General features: G+C 39.4%; 1 protein-coding gene and 1 pseudogene across 2 annotated transcripts in view; one reads left to right on the top strand and one right to left on the bottom strand.

Annotated features, from left to right (window-relative positions):
* CALR3 (calreticulin 3) overlaps positions 1-1,007 on the top strand; it is a 28,998-nt gene extending 27,991 nt beyond the window's left edge. For both annotated transcript variants that reach the window (XM_072601259.1, XM_072601257.1), the window contains one exon: positions 344-1,007. In XM_072601259.1, coding sequence (XP_072457360.1) covers positions 344-478 — 135 coding nt within the window. In that variant the 3' untranslated portion in view covers positions 479-1,007. The remainder of the gene's footprint in view (positions 1-343) is intronic.
* A 6,200-nt stretch (positions 1,008-7,207) lies between these two features.
* On the bottom strand, positions 7,208-8,205 carry LOC140498154 (glyceraldehyde-3-phosphate dehydrogenase pseudogene; annotated as a pseudogene).
* Between the last annotated feature and the right edge of the window lie 6,149 nt (positions 8,206-14,354).

The following is a 14,354-nucleotide window of genomic DNA, read 5'->3' as shown; positions in this document are numbered from 1 at the left end:
TGTATAGAGGAGGCAGGGGAGTTAGCATAACTCCTGTCTTCAAATGTCTGAAGTATTATCATGTGAAAAGGAGATTAGACTTGTTCTGCTTGGCCCTTGAGAGAACTAGGACCACTGAGTAGAAGTTATAGAAGGCACATCTAAGCAGTAAGGGATTTCCTTACAATTTCCTTCCTCAAGGCAGTTTTTCCCATCACTAGATGTGATTAAGCAGGAACTAATCTCTTAGAGATGTTACAAAGGGAATTCACACTTTACACAAGAGTTGGAGTAGGATAGCTCAGATGGCCTCTTCAATTCTGAGATTCCATAGTTCTGTTAACTCTTTTGTTTGTTTCTGTAGGGTCCAGAGAAGGAAATGGACATGATACAAGCTAAGGAAGAAATTAAAAAAGCAAGAGAGGAAGAAGAACAGTTGATGAAAGAAAGCATTAAGGAAAAGTATTTCCAAACTCAACCTGTAAAAGATGAGCTTTAGTTATCTTGATTCTTATTTTCGGATAACTGATAATATTAGTATAACTTCTCTTTTATTCCATATTTAAAGGCTCAAATGCTTACCTAACAATTTGTTCTCTGTCAAATGTCTTAGAAAAATGTTCTGATACTTTTTGGTATGTCATCATTTCCCCCCTGGACAGTTCCTGTGTGTAAAGGTATTTCCATAAATATATTACTTTTCAACCAGAATTTAATGTGAATCATACCAATAGTGGGGCTTAGGGGGAAGAAAACTTTTTATTTTAGCTAGAATTTGGTAAGACCTTATAAAACAAAAATGCATTACTATTTCCTTAGGTTACTGGTAATATGTATGAACTTTTTCAGTCCAAAATCTGTTACCAACAGCTTTTTGCATACTTATCATTCATGTTTTATTTGTATTGGACAGAACAATTCTTTGCAGACATGCCTGTTACTTTGCAATAAATATTTTAAAGCTTTTGGTCATTTATATAGTGACTTATTCATTGTAATACAGAGAATAAAAATAATTTAAAGTATGATAATACCTTCAGAAGTTATTTTTATCTTTTAATTTTTCTTTAAAACCAAATGAGAAATTATTTTTCAATATGACAGCATACATCTTTTCTCTGAAGAAAATACAGATTTCACAAGACATAAGATAATTGAAATAGTCTAAATTTAAGACACTGGAAAGTTGGAAACCTAGATTGTAATTTCAAAAATATTATCAGTTATGACAGAGAGGCAGTATAGTGTAATAGATGGCTTATCTCAGAGTCAGGAGACCTAGGTTCAAGTTCTCCCTCTGATACATACTGTCTATGAACCTAGGCAAAAGCCATTTAACTTCTTGATTTTCTAGGCAGCTCTCTTAATTGGCAGAGAAGGTACTGAGAGAGAGGAGTTTCCTTATCTGGAAGTTCTTATGCCAATGAAATCCCTAACCCTATCCTTGAAACAGATTACAAATGGCAATAAACAAATGTGTACAGACAAGCTATATACAGGATAAATAGGGAATTGTAACAGAGGAAAGGCACCAGAATTAAGAGGGGTTGGGAAAGGCGTCCTCTAGAAAATGTATCCTTAATAAATAGATAAAGTGTATCCTTAAGAACGCAGGGTCACCTCCACACTACTATGAAGCATCAGGGCAAGACTTGAGAGAAGGCTACTACTATCGGTCAATCAACAAGCATTTCTTTTTTTAAAATTAATTTGTTTTCAGTTTTCTACAATCACTTCCATAAGTCTTAGATTTTCTCTCCCTCTCTTCTCCCTCCCTCCCTGCTCCATCCCCAAGACGACATGCAATCTTATATGAGTTCTACACATGCATTCTTATTAAATACATTTTTACCTTAGTCATGTTGCGTAGAAGAATTAAAATGAATGGGAAAAAACATGAGAAAATACAAAACAACACAGGAGAAAATATTCTGCATCATTCTGCGATCCAATTCCATAGTTCTTTCTCAGGATGTGGAAGGTCTTTTGCCTCAAGAGTTCATTGGGAATATTTGAGGTTCTTGCATTGCTGTGAAGGGCTAAGTCTACCAGAAAAATTCTTCACATACTGTGGCTGTTGCTGTGTACAAAGTTCTCCTGGTTCTGCTCCTTTCACTCAGCATCAGTTCATATAAGTCCTTCCAGGCCTCTCTGAAGTCTTCTTGCTCATCATTTCTTATAGCACAAGAGTATTCCATTACATTCATATACCACAACTTCAACAAGCATTTCTTAAGTACCTACTGTGTGCCAGGTACTGCTCGGGGTACTGAACACACAAAGATAAAAATGATACAGTTGCTGCTCTTAAGGAATGTATATTCATTGGAAAAGACTAAATTTGCACATAGTTTCTGAGTAGTGCTGTACATAGAAGGCAAAGCCACAGTTGTTCAGATAGTGCAAGTCCATTGTTGCCCAGCAAGAGACTTACCAGCTGTGTAATAGTGGACAAATCACGGAATTTCTCTAAGCCTGTGTCTTCATCTGCGCAAATAGGATAATAATAGCAGTTACCTCACACATAGGCCAAGACCACAGGTGGTAGCCAAAATCAAATGAAATAAGTAAAGCAGTGATGTCAAACGCAAATAGCCTGGGGGCCATTAATCCCTACATAAGGATCCCTCGAGGCTGCATATTGACTCAGGTTTAAAATGTAATATCTATATTTTATTGTATTTCTATTTATTTTGTTAAATATTGCCCAATTACATTTTAATCTGGTTCAAATTAAAGGAGTCTTGAAAGCCTTAAAGCACCCAGAAGCTGGTGAGTTTGACACCTCTCCTCCAAAGTAAAATTCAAGTGCTAGAAAAGGTCAGAAACTTATTCAATAATTAATTTCTAGGGGAATCCAAACCCTGAGGTGACACTATGAATCTTAGAAGGACTGCATGGGACTGCATATAGGAGGATCTGTGATCTACCAAGATTTCAAAGGGGTGCCCCTCTGGCAACCCTAACTTCAGTTGCTTTCCTGGGTGCTCTCTGTGGTTTTATAGCTGAGTCTGTTGTGTCTTTTACATTTTCTTTTCTGATGAAATGTCCTTAAAGTACTACTACCTTCAATGTCTACATTGGAGCCTAGGTCCTATTGCCTACTTTTGAAGAATCCTAGACACAAATCTTTACCACTAAACTGCGCCTTGGAGATTTTCTGATATAATTCCAGATGAAAAAGAGACAAGTATCTTTTTGGGATTAACCCCTAGGAGCAAACCTAGTATGTGTGAGCCCAGAGTTTTAGGGGGTCCAGAACCACAGGTTGGGTATTTATGTATGTATTTATATTTGTATGTATTTATGTGTGCACATGTATGTATGTGTGTGCATACATACATATATATATATAGTGAGACAGACGATCAGGGAGGGAGAGGGAGAGAGACAAAGAGAGAGACAAGGAGGGAAGGAGAGAGAGAGAAACAGGGGGGGGAGGAGAGAGGCAGAGAGAGAGAGAGAGAGGCAGACGGAGAAACAGAGGAGGGGGAGAGAGAGAGAAAAAGAAAGAGAGACAGAGAGGGAAAGAGGGAGAGAGAAACAGAGAGGGAGGGAGGAGAGAGGCAGAGAGAGAGAGAGAGAGGCAGACGGAGAAACAAAGGAGGGGGAGAGAGAGAGAAAAAGAAAGAGAGAGAGACAGAGACACAGGGAGAGAGAGAGAAAGAGAGAGAGAGAGAGAGGAAGAGACAAAGAGAGAGGGAGAGAGAGAGAGAGCGCACTCATGCAGAAGCATTCCAAAAAACTTAGTGCAGCTTTAGGTTATTAAGGTTTAAATAACTTAAGAGCTTTAATAGCTTAAAAAAGGTTTAAGGCTTAAAAGTGCCCTAAGACTTTTTGAACTCCCTGTCTACACAATGTGTGTGTACCTTGTAGGGTTTGTGTTTCCTATGTAGGTTATACGTATGTCCACATGGTGTTGTCTAAATACAGCTAGAAGGGGATATGAAATCTTGCTCTCCAAGGAAGACTTGATTCCTGCCTGAAGAATAGCAGGAATTTAGGGCCATGAGGTTAGTCCATGCCATCTTCAGGGAGGGGGACACCAAGTTAGAACTCTATCTCTCTGACCCAGTGCTTAGGGGAAATGATTTTTAGATTGAAATGGTTTTCCTGGTCACCTGCCTATATGGGGGAAAGAGTGCCCTAAGCTATATCCAAAGGACTTGGCTCTCTTCCCACCACATACTAAATATACCAAGACCATAAAAAATAGTGAATAGCAAATAAATCCATTTATCCAAGCTGATAACAAATACAAATCAGAGAAGTGAGACAGATTGAAAATATACTACATGGAGTGAATGAGCTCTCCTAGTTGGAGCTCAACTGTGAGAGTCCCTGATCTCACACAAGGGGAAATTCACCAGTCACTGGTGCAGTAAGCTGAAAATAAAGGATATGAGGAGGTGCAAGTTCCTGTAGATATCTGTTCCTTCTAAAGTCTCTCCCTCCAGAGAACCTGATACTGCATGTGCCCCCTTTCAAAGAGGTAAGCCTGAAAAAGCTCTCTCCTGACAGCAGGAATTCCACTCCTCCTAACAGGTGTGGGCCTTTGAATCATCATTCTCTCTGCCAAGAAGGAGTCTCATGCAAATTCACCAGTCCTACACCCCAACATACACATCCACATGCATGCGCATGCAACACACACATGTGCACGTGTGTAGGCAAAAATGCATCTTATTGGTATAAACATGTGTACATGCACATGAGTATGCACAGCACAATACATATCACATGTGATATAAGCCATGCACTCACGTGTACATATGTGCATGTATGCACACATGTATTGCATAGAGGATTAGGAATCTACAGAAAGAACTTTAGTTTTGGAATTGGATACAGACTCCAGTCTCACCTCCGTCACTATTTACGTGACCTTGTACAAGTCACTTAACCTCTCTTAACTTCCATTTCCTCATCTCTAAAATAAAGATGTTAGACTAGATGGTTTCTAGAGTCCCTTTTAACTTTAAATCTTTGATCCTATGGGTGAGAATATCAAAGATTTAGAGCTGGGAGTGACCTTAGAGGTCACCTATTTAAATCTCATTTTCCAGATGTGTGACTTCCTAAGGTCACATGGGTACTAAGTGGCAGACATGTCAGTCTAGTCCAGTTGCTTTCCTCATCTTCCTTTTCTTTTGTGCTACTTCTATTTCTTCATATACCACCTTAGTGACTGTGATGTCTGAGTTCATATGCCGTGACTCCATTTTTATCAATGGAGAAAATAATTTGATATAAAAATCTTTACAGATCTTTTCCATCTTTTTATCTGTTGTCCTCCTTCCAGTTTTACTTGTATGTGCTTTTAAAATTATTCTTCTTAGATCTCTCATCGAATTTTCCACAAATTTCTTTTTGATCAAATGACATAATTAATTTGTTTTTTAAAAGTGCTTAGCACAGTACTTGGCACATAGTAGATGCTATATAAATGTGTATTCACTTTACCTTTCCTTCTCCTTGCTTTCCCCTCCCCTTTTATGAAGCAATATTGCTCATTATCTTTTACAATCCTTCTTCAGAAAATTTTACAATTAAGTTTATATTCTAAACAAACATTGCATTTGACTGATATATCTCTTCTTGGCAAGGAGACCCAATAGTTGCTGTCTGAGGTAGCTTTTAGGCTCTTTTTAATCTCTTCATTGGGATGATTCATTTACATCCCTTGGGAATAGATGATAGACAATATCTTCATTGGAAGCAAAACAGTTTTGAGGGATCAACCTCTAAGTTATCTGCAAGAGTTGAAGAAAGAACAACTCTGAATGACTAATTCATCTTGAGTATCATAAATACTTTAACTACAGAGGACCTGTAAAGAAAGATGCTATCAAAAAAAAAAAAAAAGAAAGATGCTATCGACTTCTAAAGAGAGATCTGATAAACAGAAGTATAAATAGTGTGGTTTTACATATATATTAATTAATTAATAATTAACATGTTAATGTTACAAATGTATAAAGTATAACATATAATACAACTGTATTATGTAATGTAATTTTTATATGCTATAAATAATATATAATTAATTAATATGGGAATATATTAAACACAATGGTAGCCTTCTCTAGGGTGAGTTGAGGGGGGGAGAAAAAGATTAAAAGTGCATAGCAGAGAATAAAAGAAAACTTTAAAAGGAAGTACAGAAAAAAAGGAGAGTAGCTTTGAAAACAATGTGTAGTATTTGTTACATAGTTTTTAAAAAAGCAAACCGTTTGAAATGGAAATTCATGGTTTTATATTGAATCCTCTATGTTGTTCTGCGTACGTAGACGCGTTTTCTTTTTTTTGTCTTTAAGTTCAAAATTAATTTTAAAAATTAAATTTAAATTTAACCTCCAAAAAATAATTTGGAGGTTAAATGACTTGTGCAGGGTCACACAGCTAGTAACCATCAAGTGTCTGAGACCAGATTTGAATTCAGGTCCTCCTGATTCCAGAGCTGGTTCTCTATTTACTGTGACATCTAGCTGCCCCTAAAATTTATTTTTTAAAGTCTCCCCTTAAAAGAGTTGAAGTTATGTGACACTTGTTAAAAATTATAGGCCTTATTATTGCCCAAATAAAGAAATTAGGGAAATATCAATAGCTACCAACTTGCATATTTACACTTTCCCATCTCAAGAAAATCTTTATGAGAGTAATTTTACACATATATTGAGAGATATCTTAATTGGGAAAAAATGACAATCGTTAGAATTTCATGATAAAAGAGAATTTTAAAGTTAGAAGGGACCTCAGTAGCCATCTAGTCCAACCTGTACCTGAAGAATCCCTCCTACAAGATTATGTGGCTTAGGAGTCATTTCTTAAAGACCTACAATAAGAGGGAAGCCCCCACTTCCTAAGGAAGGAAGCCCGTTCCATTCTGTTTCAGTATGGCTCTCGTGATTTGTAAAGTTTTGTTTTTCTCCCATCCATACTAAACTTGCTTCTTAGTAAGTTTTATCCATCTTCCTATTTTTGCCCACTGTGACCAAGGAGAACAAATCCAGTTCCTCTTCCACATGGTAGATCATCAAATTTTTTTTTTTTTGCACTGAATGTGGTGACTTTATTGGTGGTACACAATACAGGTCTCTAGGCTTCTCCCCTCCTATTACAGGGGTGTATTGGGACAAGGATGTGAATGGGACATGGTATCCCCAGTACAGGAACATAAGTTAGGAATGTAGGCTCCCTAGTGGTGGAACTCCTTTTTTGACTGGGGATGAAAATCCATAGCTTTCCACTTTACTGCTTGGAGGCCATGTAGACCATAAGGCCCACTATACGGTTGCTGTAACCATACTCATTGTCATACCAAGAAATGAGCTTGACAAAGTGGTCATTGAGGGCAATAGCAGCGCCAGCATCAAAGGTGGAAGAATGGGTGTTGCTGTTAAAGACACAGGATACAACCTGATCCTCTGTGTAGCCCAAGATGCCCTTCAAGGGTCCCTCTGATGCCTGCTTTACCACTTTGGCAGGTTTCTCCAGGTGGCAGAGCAGATCCACAACAGATATGTTGGGAGTAGGAACACGGAAGGTCATGCCTGTGAGCTTCTCATTCAGTTCAGGTACGACCTTGCCTACAGCCTTAGCAACACCAGTGGAAGCAGGGATGTTGTTGTGGGCAGCACCATGCCCAACATGCCACACCTTACCAGAGGGGCCATCTACTGTCTTCTGGGTAGCAGTAATGGCATGGACTGTAGTCATGAGTCCTTCCACAATGCCAAAGTTGTCATGAATGACCTTGGCCAAGGGGGCCAAGCAGTTGGTAGTGCAGGAAGCATTACTGACAGTCTTAAGGGAATTATCATATTTCTCACGGTTCACTCCCATCAAGAACACTGGGGCATCAGCAGAAGGGGCAGAAATGATGACCCTCTTGGCTCCACCTTTCAAGTGAGCCCCAGCCTTTTCCATGGTGGTAAAGACTCCAGTGGACTCTACAACATATTTGGCTCCAGCATCTCCCCATTTGATATTGGTGGGATCCTTCTCCTGGAATATGGTAATGGCTTTTCCATTGATCACCATTCTCATCCTTGACAGTGCCCTTGAACTTGCCATGGATGGAGTCATATTGAAACATATAAACCATGTAGTTGAGGTCAATGAAGGGGTCATTGTTGGCCACGATGTCTACTCCACCTGAGGTGAAGGCAGCCCTGGTCACCAGGCACCAATATGGCCAAATCCGTTGACTCTGACCTTCACCATCTTGTTTCTGGGATGTGACTGAAGTAGTAGATTCTGGCACTGAGGTTGGGAGAAAAGCTGAAAGCCAATCATTAAATATTTTAAAACAACTACCTCTGGAGAATGAGAATTTTTTTCAATATGACATGTATACCTTTCTTCTGAAGAAAACCTAGATTTGTGAATGGGGGGAAGGGGTCAGATACAAGAGGAGATGTTGAGTTAGAAATGGCAAGTTTTGACAAACTATTTGGATTTATGTGAGGCAGCTAAGTGGTACAGTGGCTACAGCACCAGCCCTGGAATCAAGAGGATCTGAGTTCAAATCCAGTCTCAGACGTTTACTAGTTGTACGATCCTGGATAAGTCAATTAACCCTGATTGCCTTAAAAAAAAAGCCAACAAAGAATTATCAGATTTGTGGGGTGAGGGAGAATGAGGAGTCCAGAATAATGCCAAGATTTAAAACCTGAGACACTGGAAAGATAATACTCACCTTTAATAGGAAGTACTATCTGTCTCCACTAGCTATTATCCTATACTCTCTCCTCCCCTTTGTGGCTAAACTCCACAAGAAGGCTGTCTCCAATAGAGGCATTCACTTCATTTTCTCTCACTCTCTTCTTAACTTTGCTTTTGTCCTCATTCAACTGAAATTGTTCTCTCCGAAGTTATTAATGAGCTTGATTGTTGAATTTAATGACCTTTGAGTCTTCTCTAGGATAAACATCCCCTTCAACTGGTCCTTATATGGCATGAACCTAAGACCCACTTACCATTCTTGCCCTCCTCTGGACAATCTCCAGCTTACCAATGTCCTTTTTAAAATGTGGTACTTACAATAGAACACAATACTCCAGATGTAAATTGACCAGGGCAGAGTACAGTGGAACTATTGATTCCTTATTCCTGGAAACAATGCCTCTCTTAAATCAGCCTCAAATATGAATTAACTTTTTTGGCTTCTGTATTCATAGTGTTGACCTATATTATGCTTATAGGCAACTTCTCCCCCCTCAAGAAAAGCCCCCAAAAAAACAAAACCTTAGGTCTTTTCATACAGACTAATGCCCAACTCAACCATGATCTACCCTCTTCCCCCAGCTTATATTTATTTATTTTGTTTTTTTAAACCAAAACCTAAAACTCTGACTTCACCCTTATTAGATTTCACCTCAGCTTCAGACCAATTTATAGTCATTAGATGTCTCTAATTGTCCAGAAGTTCTCCCTTATAGTGAAGGTAAATTTGCCTCCCTGTAACGCCCCAACTCTTCATTGATTCTAATTACCTTCTCTGTGATTAAGCAAAACAAGTCTAATCCCTCCCCACCTGAGCATCTTGGAAATGTTCAACATTTTTTCTTATATATACGATTCTCCTCCAAGAAACTAAAGCCACACAGACTTTATTCTGCAACATAGCCTTCCTTCCCTCAAAGGTATTTTAATACTTTGATGGATTTGGGAACTCATTAGTGGAAGTATACCCATTGTGAGGGCTTATGGAAAATTATGTCAAAATTTGGTTGCCTGGAGAAGTTCATCAATATTGTACGTCAATTTAATGATGGCATGTTTGCCCAGGTTCTGGATAATGGAGAAAGCTCTCATGCCTTCCCAGTCACCAATGGAGTGAAATAGGGCTGTGTGCTTGCTCTCATGCTTTTTGGCATGATATTTTCAGCCATGTTGACAAATGCTTTCAATGAGGACGAACACAGCATCAAGGTCAACTACTGTACTGATGGTAAGTTCTTCAGTTTGAAAAAGTTAAAAGCCAAGACCAAAGTAGAGGGAGTGTTGGTGCATGATTTTCTGTTTGCAGATGATTGTGCAATCAATGCAGCCTCTGAAGCTGAGATGCAACACAGTATGGACCAATTCTCTGCTGCCTGTGCTAATTTTGGCCTAATAATTAACACCAAAAAAACACAGGTGTTCCATGAGCCACCACCACACCATCCATCTGTGGAACCATAGGTTACAACAAATGGAGAAGTTTTGAATGCTGTGGATAAGTTCGCTTACCTTGGTAGTGTACTTTCCAGGGATGTACACATTGATGATGAGGTTGATACATGCATTGCTAGAGCTAGTTCAGTGTTTAGGAGGCTCTGAAGAAAAGTTTGGGAGAGAAGAGGTATTAGACTGACTACCAAACTGAAGGTCTACAGAGCTGTTGTGCTGACCTCATTGTTATATGCTTGTGAAACATGGACAGTCTACCAGCTCCATGCCAGGAGTTGTCCCTTTTCTTATCTTTTTTCTCTGTGTATCACTCTTCTATATTTCATCATCTTGACAAAGGTCAAGTTTCCTTTCTTCTACCTTAGATCTTCACCCCTCCCCTTTTTTCTGTTGAACTCTTGCTTCTGTTTCCTTTAGGGAACCTCTCTTTCTCCCTAACAACTTGGAATATGGTAAGACATTCCTCTACGTCTTAGAAAGTGAGTCTTTCCATCTCCCAGGTGTCATTTGTCACTCCTCTGAGAAATCAGTTTACATTTATAACACAGATAACAGTCTCTGGGTGGTAGCAGAAATATAAATATTGCACATTCATTGGAAGTCACTTGCATGATTTTCCCTACTCTTGATAGTGGTTAAGATTTTATTTTAAGCCTTGTTTTTGGGGGCTACTGGTGGGTGCTTACATCTCAACCCTAAACCTGGTGAAAACTTCTCAAAGCCAGTTATTATCTCTTAATCACTTGACAGATCTACGCAAATCCCTTTCTTTTGTTAGTCACAGACATACATCTATCTGGCCAGTCTATTTCACCAATTTGCTACACCATCAATCCACTCAATCAATCTGCTCAACCTTCAAATGGTTACACTTTCCTTTTCTAATTTATCTTGGCTAAATCTTGTCAACTGCCAGCTCCTTATCAAGTCTACCTCTTCAGACACTCTATTCCCTAATCCCTCTGGGTCCTCCTTAATCCTCTTTAATGATTTTACACCCTCTTTAATTGTCTTGATTCTGCTTCTGTTTCAACCAAATAAGTTGAACTGAAACTGAAACCAGAATCTGGGTCTAAGATTATTATCCTTTCAATTTTCCTCAATTTCCCCCATATTTTACCAAATTTCTCCTCCCCAAATAAATCTCTGCTCTGCTTAAAATAAATCCTCCAGTCAGACAGACCTGTTCTGTTTTGCTTTTAGTAAATTAAAGAATTTTGACCTTTGAAAAATCAATTTTATTTATATCTTTTGTTTTTACATTACTTATGTTGCCCAATCTCTCTCTCTCTCTCTCTCTCTCTCTCTCTCTCTCTCTCTCTCTCTCTCTCTCTCTCTCTCTCTCTCTCTCTCTCCCCCTCTCCCCCTCCCTCCCTCTCTCTCTCTCTCTCTCTCTCTCTCTCTCCCTCTCTCTCTCTCTCTGTCTCTCTCTGTCTCTCTCTGTCTCTCTCTCTCTCTCTCTCTCTCTCTGTCTCTGTCTCTGTCTCTCTCTCTGTCTCTCTCTCTCTGTCTCTGTCTCTCTCTCTCTCTCTCTCTCTCTCTCTCTCTCTCTCTCTCTCTCTCTCTCTCTCTCCCTCCCCTCCCAGAAAGCTATCCACTATAACAAGTAGCTTTTTTAAAGGAAAGAAAAGAAATTCAGCAAAACCTACCAATATATAGGAAAAATCCGACCTTATATATAAGGTCCCACACCTGTATCGCCCTCTCCTCCCACCACTTTAAAGGAATGGAGTCCTCCCTGAATACCACATAAACTCCTGGTGGAGTACTAAGTCTTGGGATGGGTGGAGGAGCTAAAGAACTGGGTCAAAATGCCTGAGATCACTTTTCTCCTGCTCTTAAAATGAAAGGCTAACTAAAACCAGTTCAGCCAACGTTGGAAATGAAGGGCCAAATTAAATAAGGAGATGGTAAGGGAACACTTTGTTGCTCTTGAAGAATTCTAGTTACCTGGCCTGGATGAACCACATCCTTGGGTTCTGAAAGAACTGGAAGATCTGATGGCTGAGCCACTTTTGGTGATAGTTGAAAAATCATGCAAAATGAAAGAGGTCCCACAAGACTGGAAAACGGCAAATTACCGATTTTCAAAAAAGGAACAAAAATAATTTACAATCTAGTGAGCTTATCTTTGATTCCAAGAAAATGGGTCAATTTTTAAAAAATTCCTATAGGATTCATTATAGAGAAGGTTGATTAACACCTGGAAAGGGAAGCAATGATTACAATGGGCCCCGAAGACTTCATCAAGAGCAGGTCATGCAACCAATGACCTCCATTCCTTTGAAGAGGTGTGTGTGGGGGAGTGGTGACACGGCTGTGGGGCCTTACATATAATGTCAGTTTTTTCTTATGTATTGATAGGCTTTGCTGAATTTTTTTTCTCTCCTTTGAAAAAATTGTTTGTTATAGTGGATAGCTTTCTGGGGGGGGAGAAAGAGAGAGAAAATGGGCAACATAGTAATGTAAAAACAAAAGATAGAAATAAAATTGACTTTTCAAAGTTCAAAATTCTTTACTATTCTAAAAGCAAAACAGAGCAGATCTGCCTGACTGACTTCATTTCTTTGTGCCCACTGTGAGAGGAGGTATTCAGTGGAGTGCCCTAGGCATCTGTTCTTGGCTCCTTGCTATTTAACATTTTTTATCAATGACTTAATGAAGGCATAGATGGAATGTTGATCAAATTAACAGATGACAGCAAGTTAGGAAGGACAGCTGGCTAAGAAAGCTAGAAAGGTAAGGAGGTGGTCCTGGAGTCAGGAAGATCTGATTTCAAATGAGACACTTTGTTAGCTGTGTAACCCCTGGGCAAGTTACTTAAACCTCTGCCTGCCTCTTCTGTGAAGTGGGGATAATAACAGCACCTCCTCTCAGGGCTGTTGTGAAGATCAAAAGAGATATTAAGTATAAAGCGATTTGCAAACCTTAAAGCACTAGCAATTATTATTGTTACCACTAGTACTGCTCCTGCTATTGCTGCTGCTACTGCTACTACTACTACTACTACTACTGTGTTACTGTTGCTGCTACTACTATTACTGCTGCTGCTGCTGCTACTACTGCTACTGCTGCTGCTGCTGTTACTGCTATTGCTACTATTACTACTACTACTACCACCACCACCACCACTACTATACTGAATGACAGATCCCAAAGGATCTTGAAAGGCCAGAGAAGGCTGAGTCTAATAAGGGAACATTGACTAGGGATAACTGTAAATAATAATGGCTAACAATGATATAGCACTTACTATGTGCCAGGAAATGTGCTAAGCATTTTACAATTATTATCTGATTTGATCCTCACAGCAACCCTGGAAGGTAGCTGCTTTGTTATATTTATTTTACAGATGAGGAAACTGAGGCAAAGAGAGGTTAAGAATATTGGCCAGGGTCACACAGCTAATAAGAAGCTGAGCCTGGATTTGAACTCGTCTTCCTGACTCCAGGTACAGCGCTCTATCTGCCCAGCTGCCATCTAGGAATTTTAGTGGACTTCACTCAATCTGAGTCAGCAGCCAAAAAAGCAAACAAAGTCTGCATTAATATCAGACTAGCTTCTAGAAAAAGGGGAGTTAAAGTAGGTCCTAGCGGTCCCTGCTTTTGTCAGGTTTCATTTGGAGAACTGTTCAGTTCTGAGTGCCTCAATTTAAATAGGATATGAATATGCTGGAATGTCCAGGGGAAGCAGGTGGCGTAATAGATGGGTCACTGGGCTAGAAGTTGGGAAGATCTGAGTTTGAATCCTGAGTCAAAAACTGAGTATTGGTTTCATCATCTGTGAAATGAGGACAATAATGAAATTAGCTCCACAAATGCACACAGTGTCCATGGGAAGTGTAGGTATAATTTAAGAGTATGTCACACACTTAAGTACTAGGGATCAAGTCAGTTCACCTGTAAGTGCAAGTGGGAGTGAGGGGGAGGAGAAGCTTAGCTCCAGAGGAGGAGTCATAGATGTAGGGTTGGAAGTCAGTCAATAAACAATTATTAAACACTTACTACTCACCAAGCAGTGGCAATACAAAAAGCGGCAGATGGTCCCTACTCTCAAGGAGTTCTCAGTCTCTTGGGGGGAAGACAACTGAAAATAACTACATAGGCTTTTTGTTCTGTCATTTTCATTCCTGTATGGCTCGTCACAACCCACTTGGGGTTTTCTTGGCAAAGATACTGGAGTAGTTTGCCATTTCCAGA

The sequence above is a fragment of the Notamacropus eugenii genome, chromosome 4, assembly GCF_028372415.1.
Source record: "Notamacropus eugenii isolate mMacEug1 chromosome 4, mMacEug1.pri_v2, whole genome shotgun sequence".
NCBI classification, from domain to species: domain Eukaryota; kingdom Metazoa; phylum Chordata; class Mammalia; order Diprotodontia; family Macropodidae; genus Notamacropus; species Notamacropus eugenii.
Note: the sequence above shows the minus strand (reverse complement) of the source record. Positions and strands in the feature narration are given on the sequence as shown.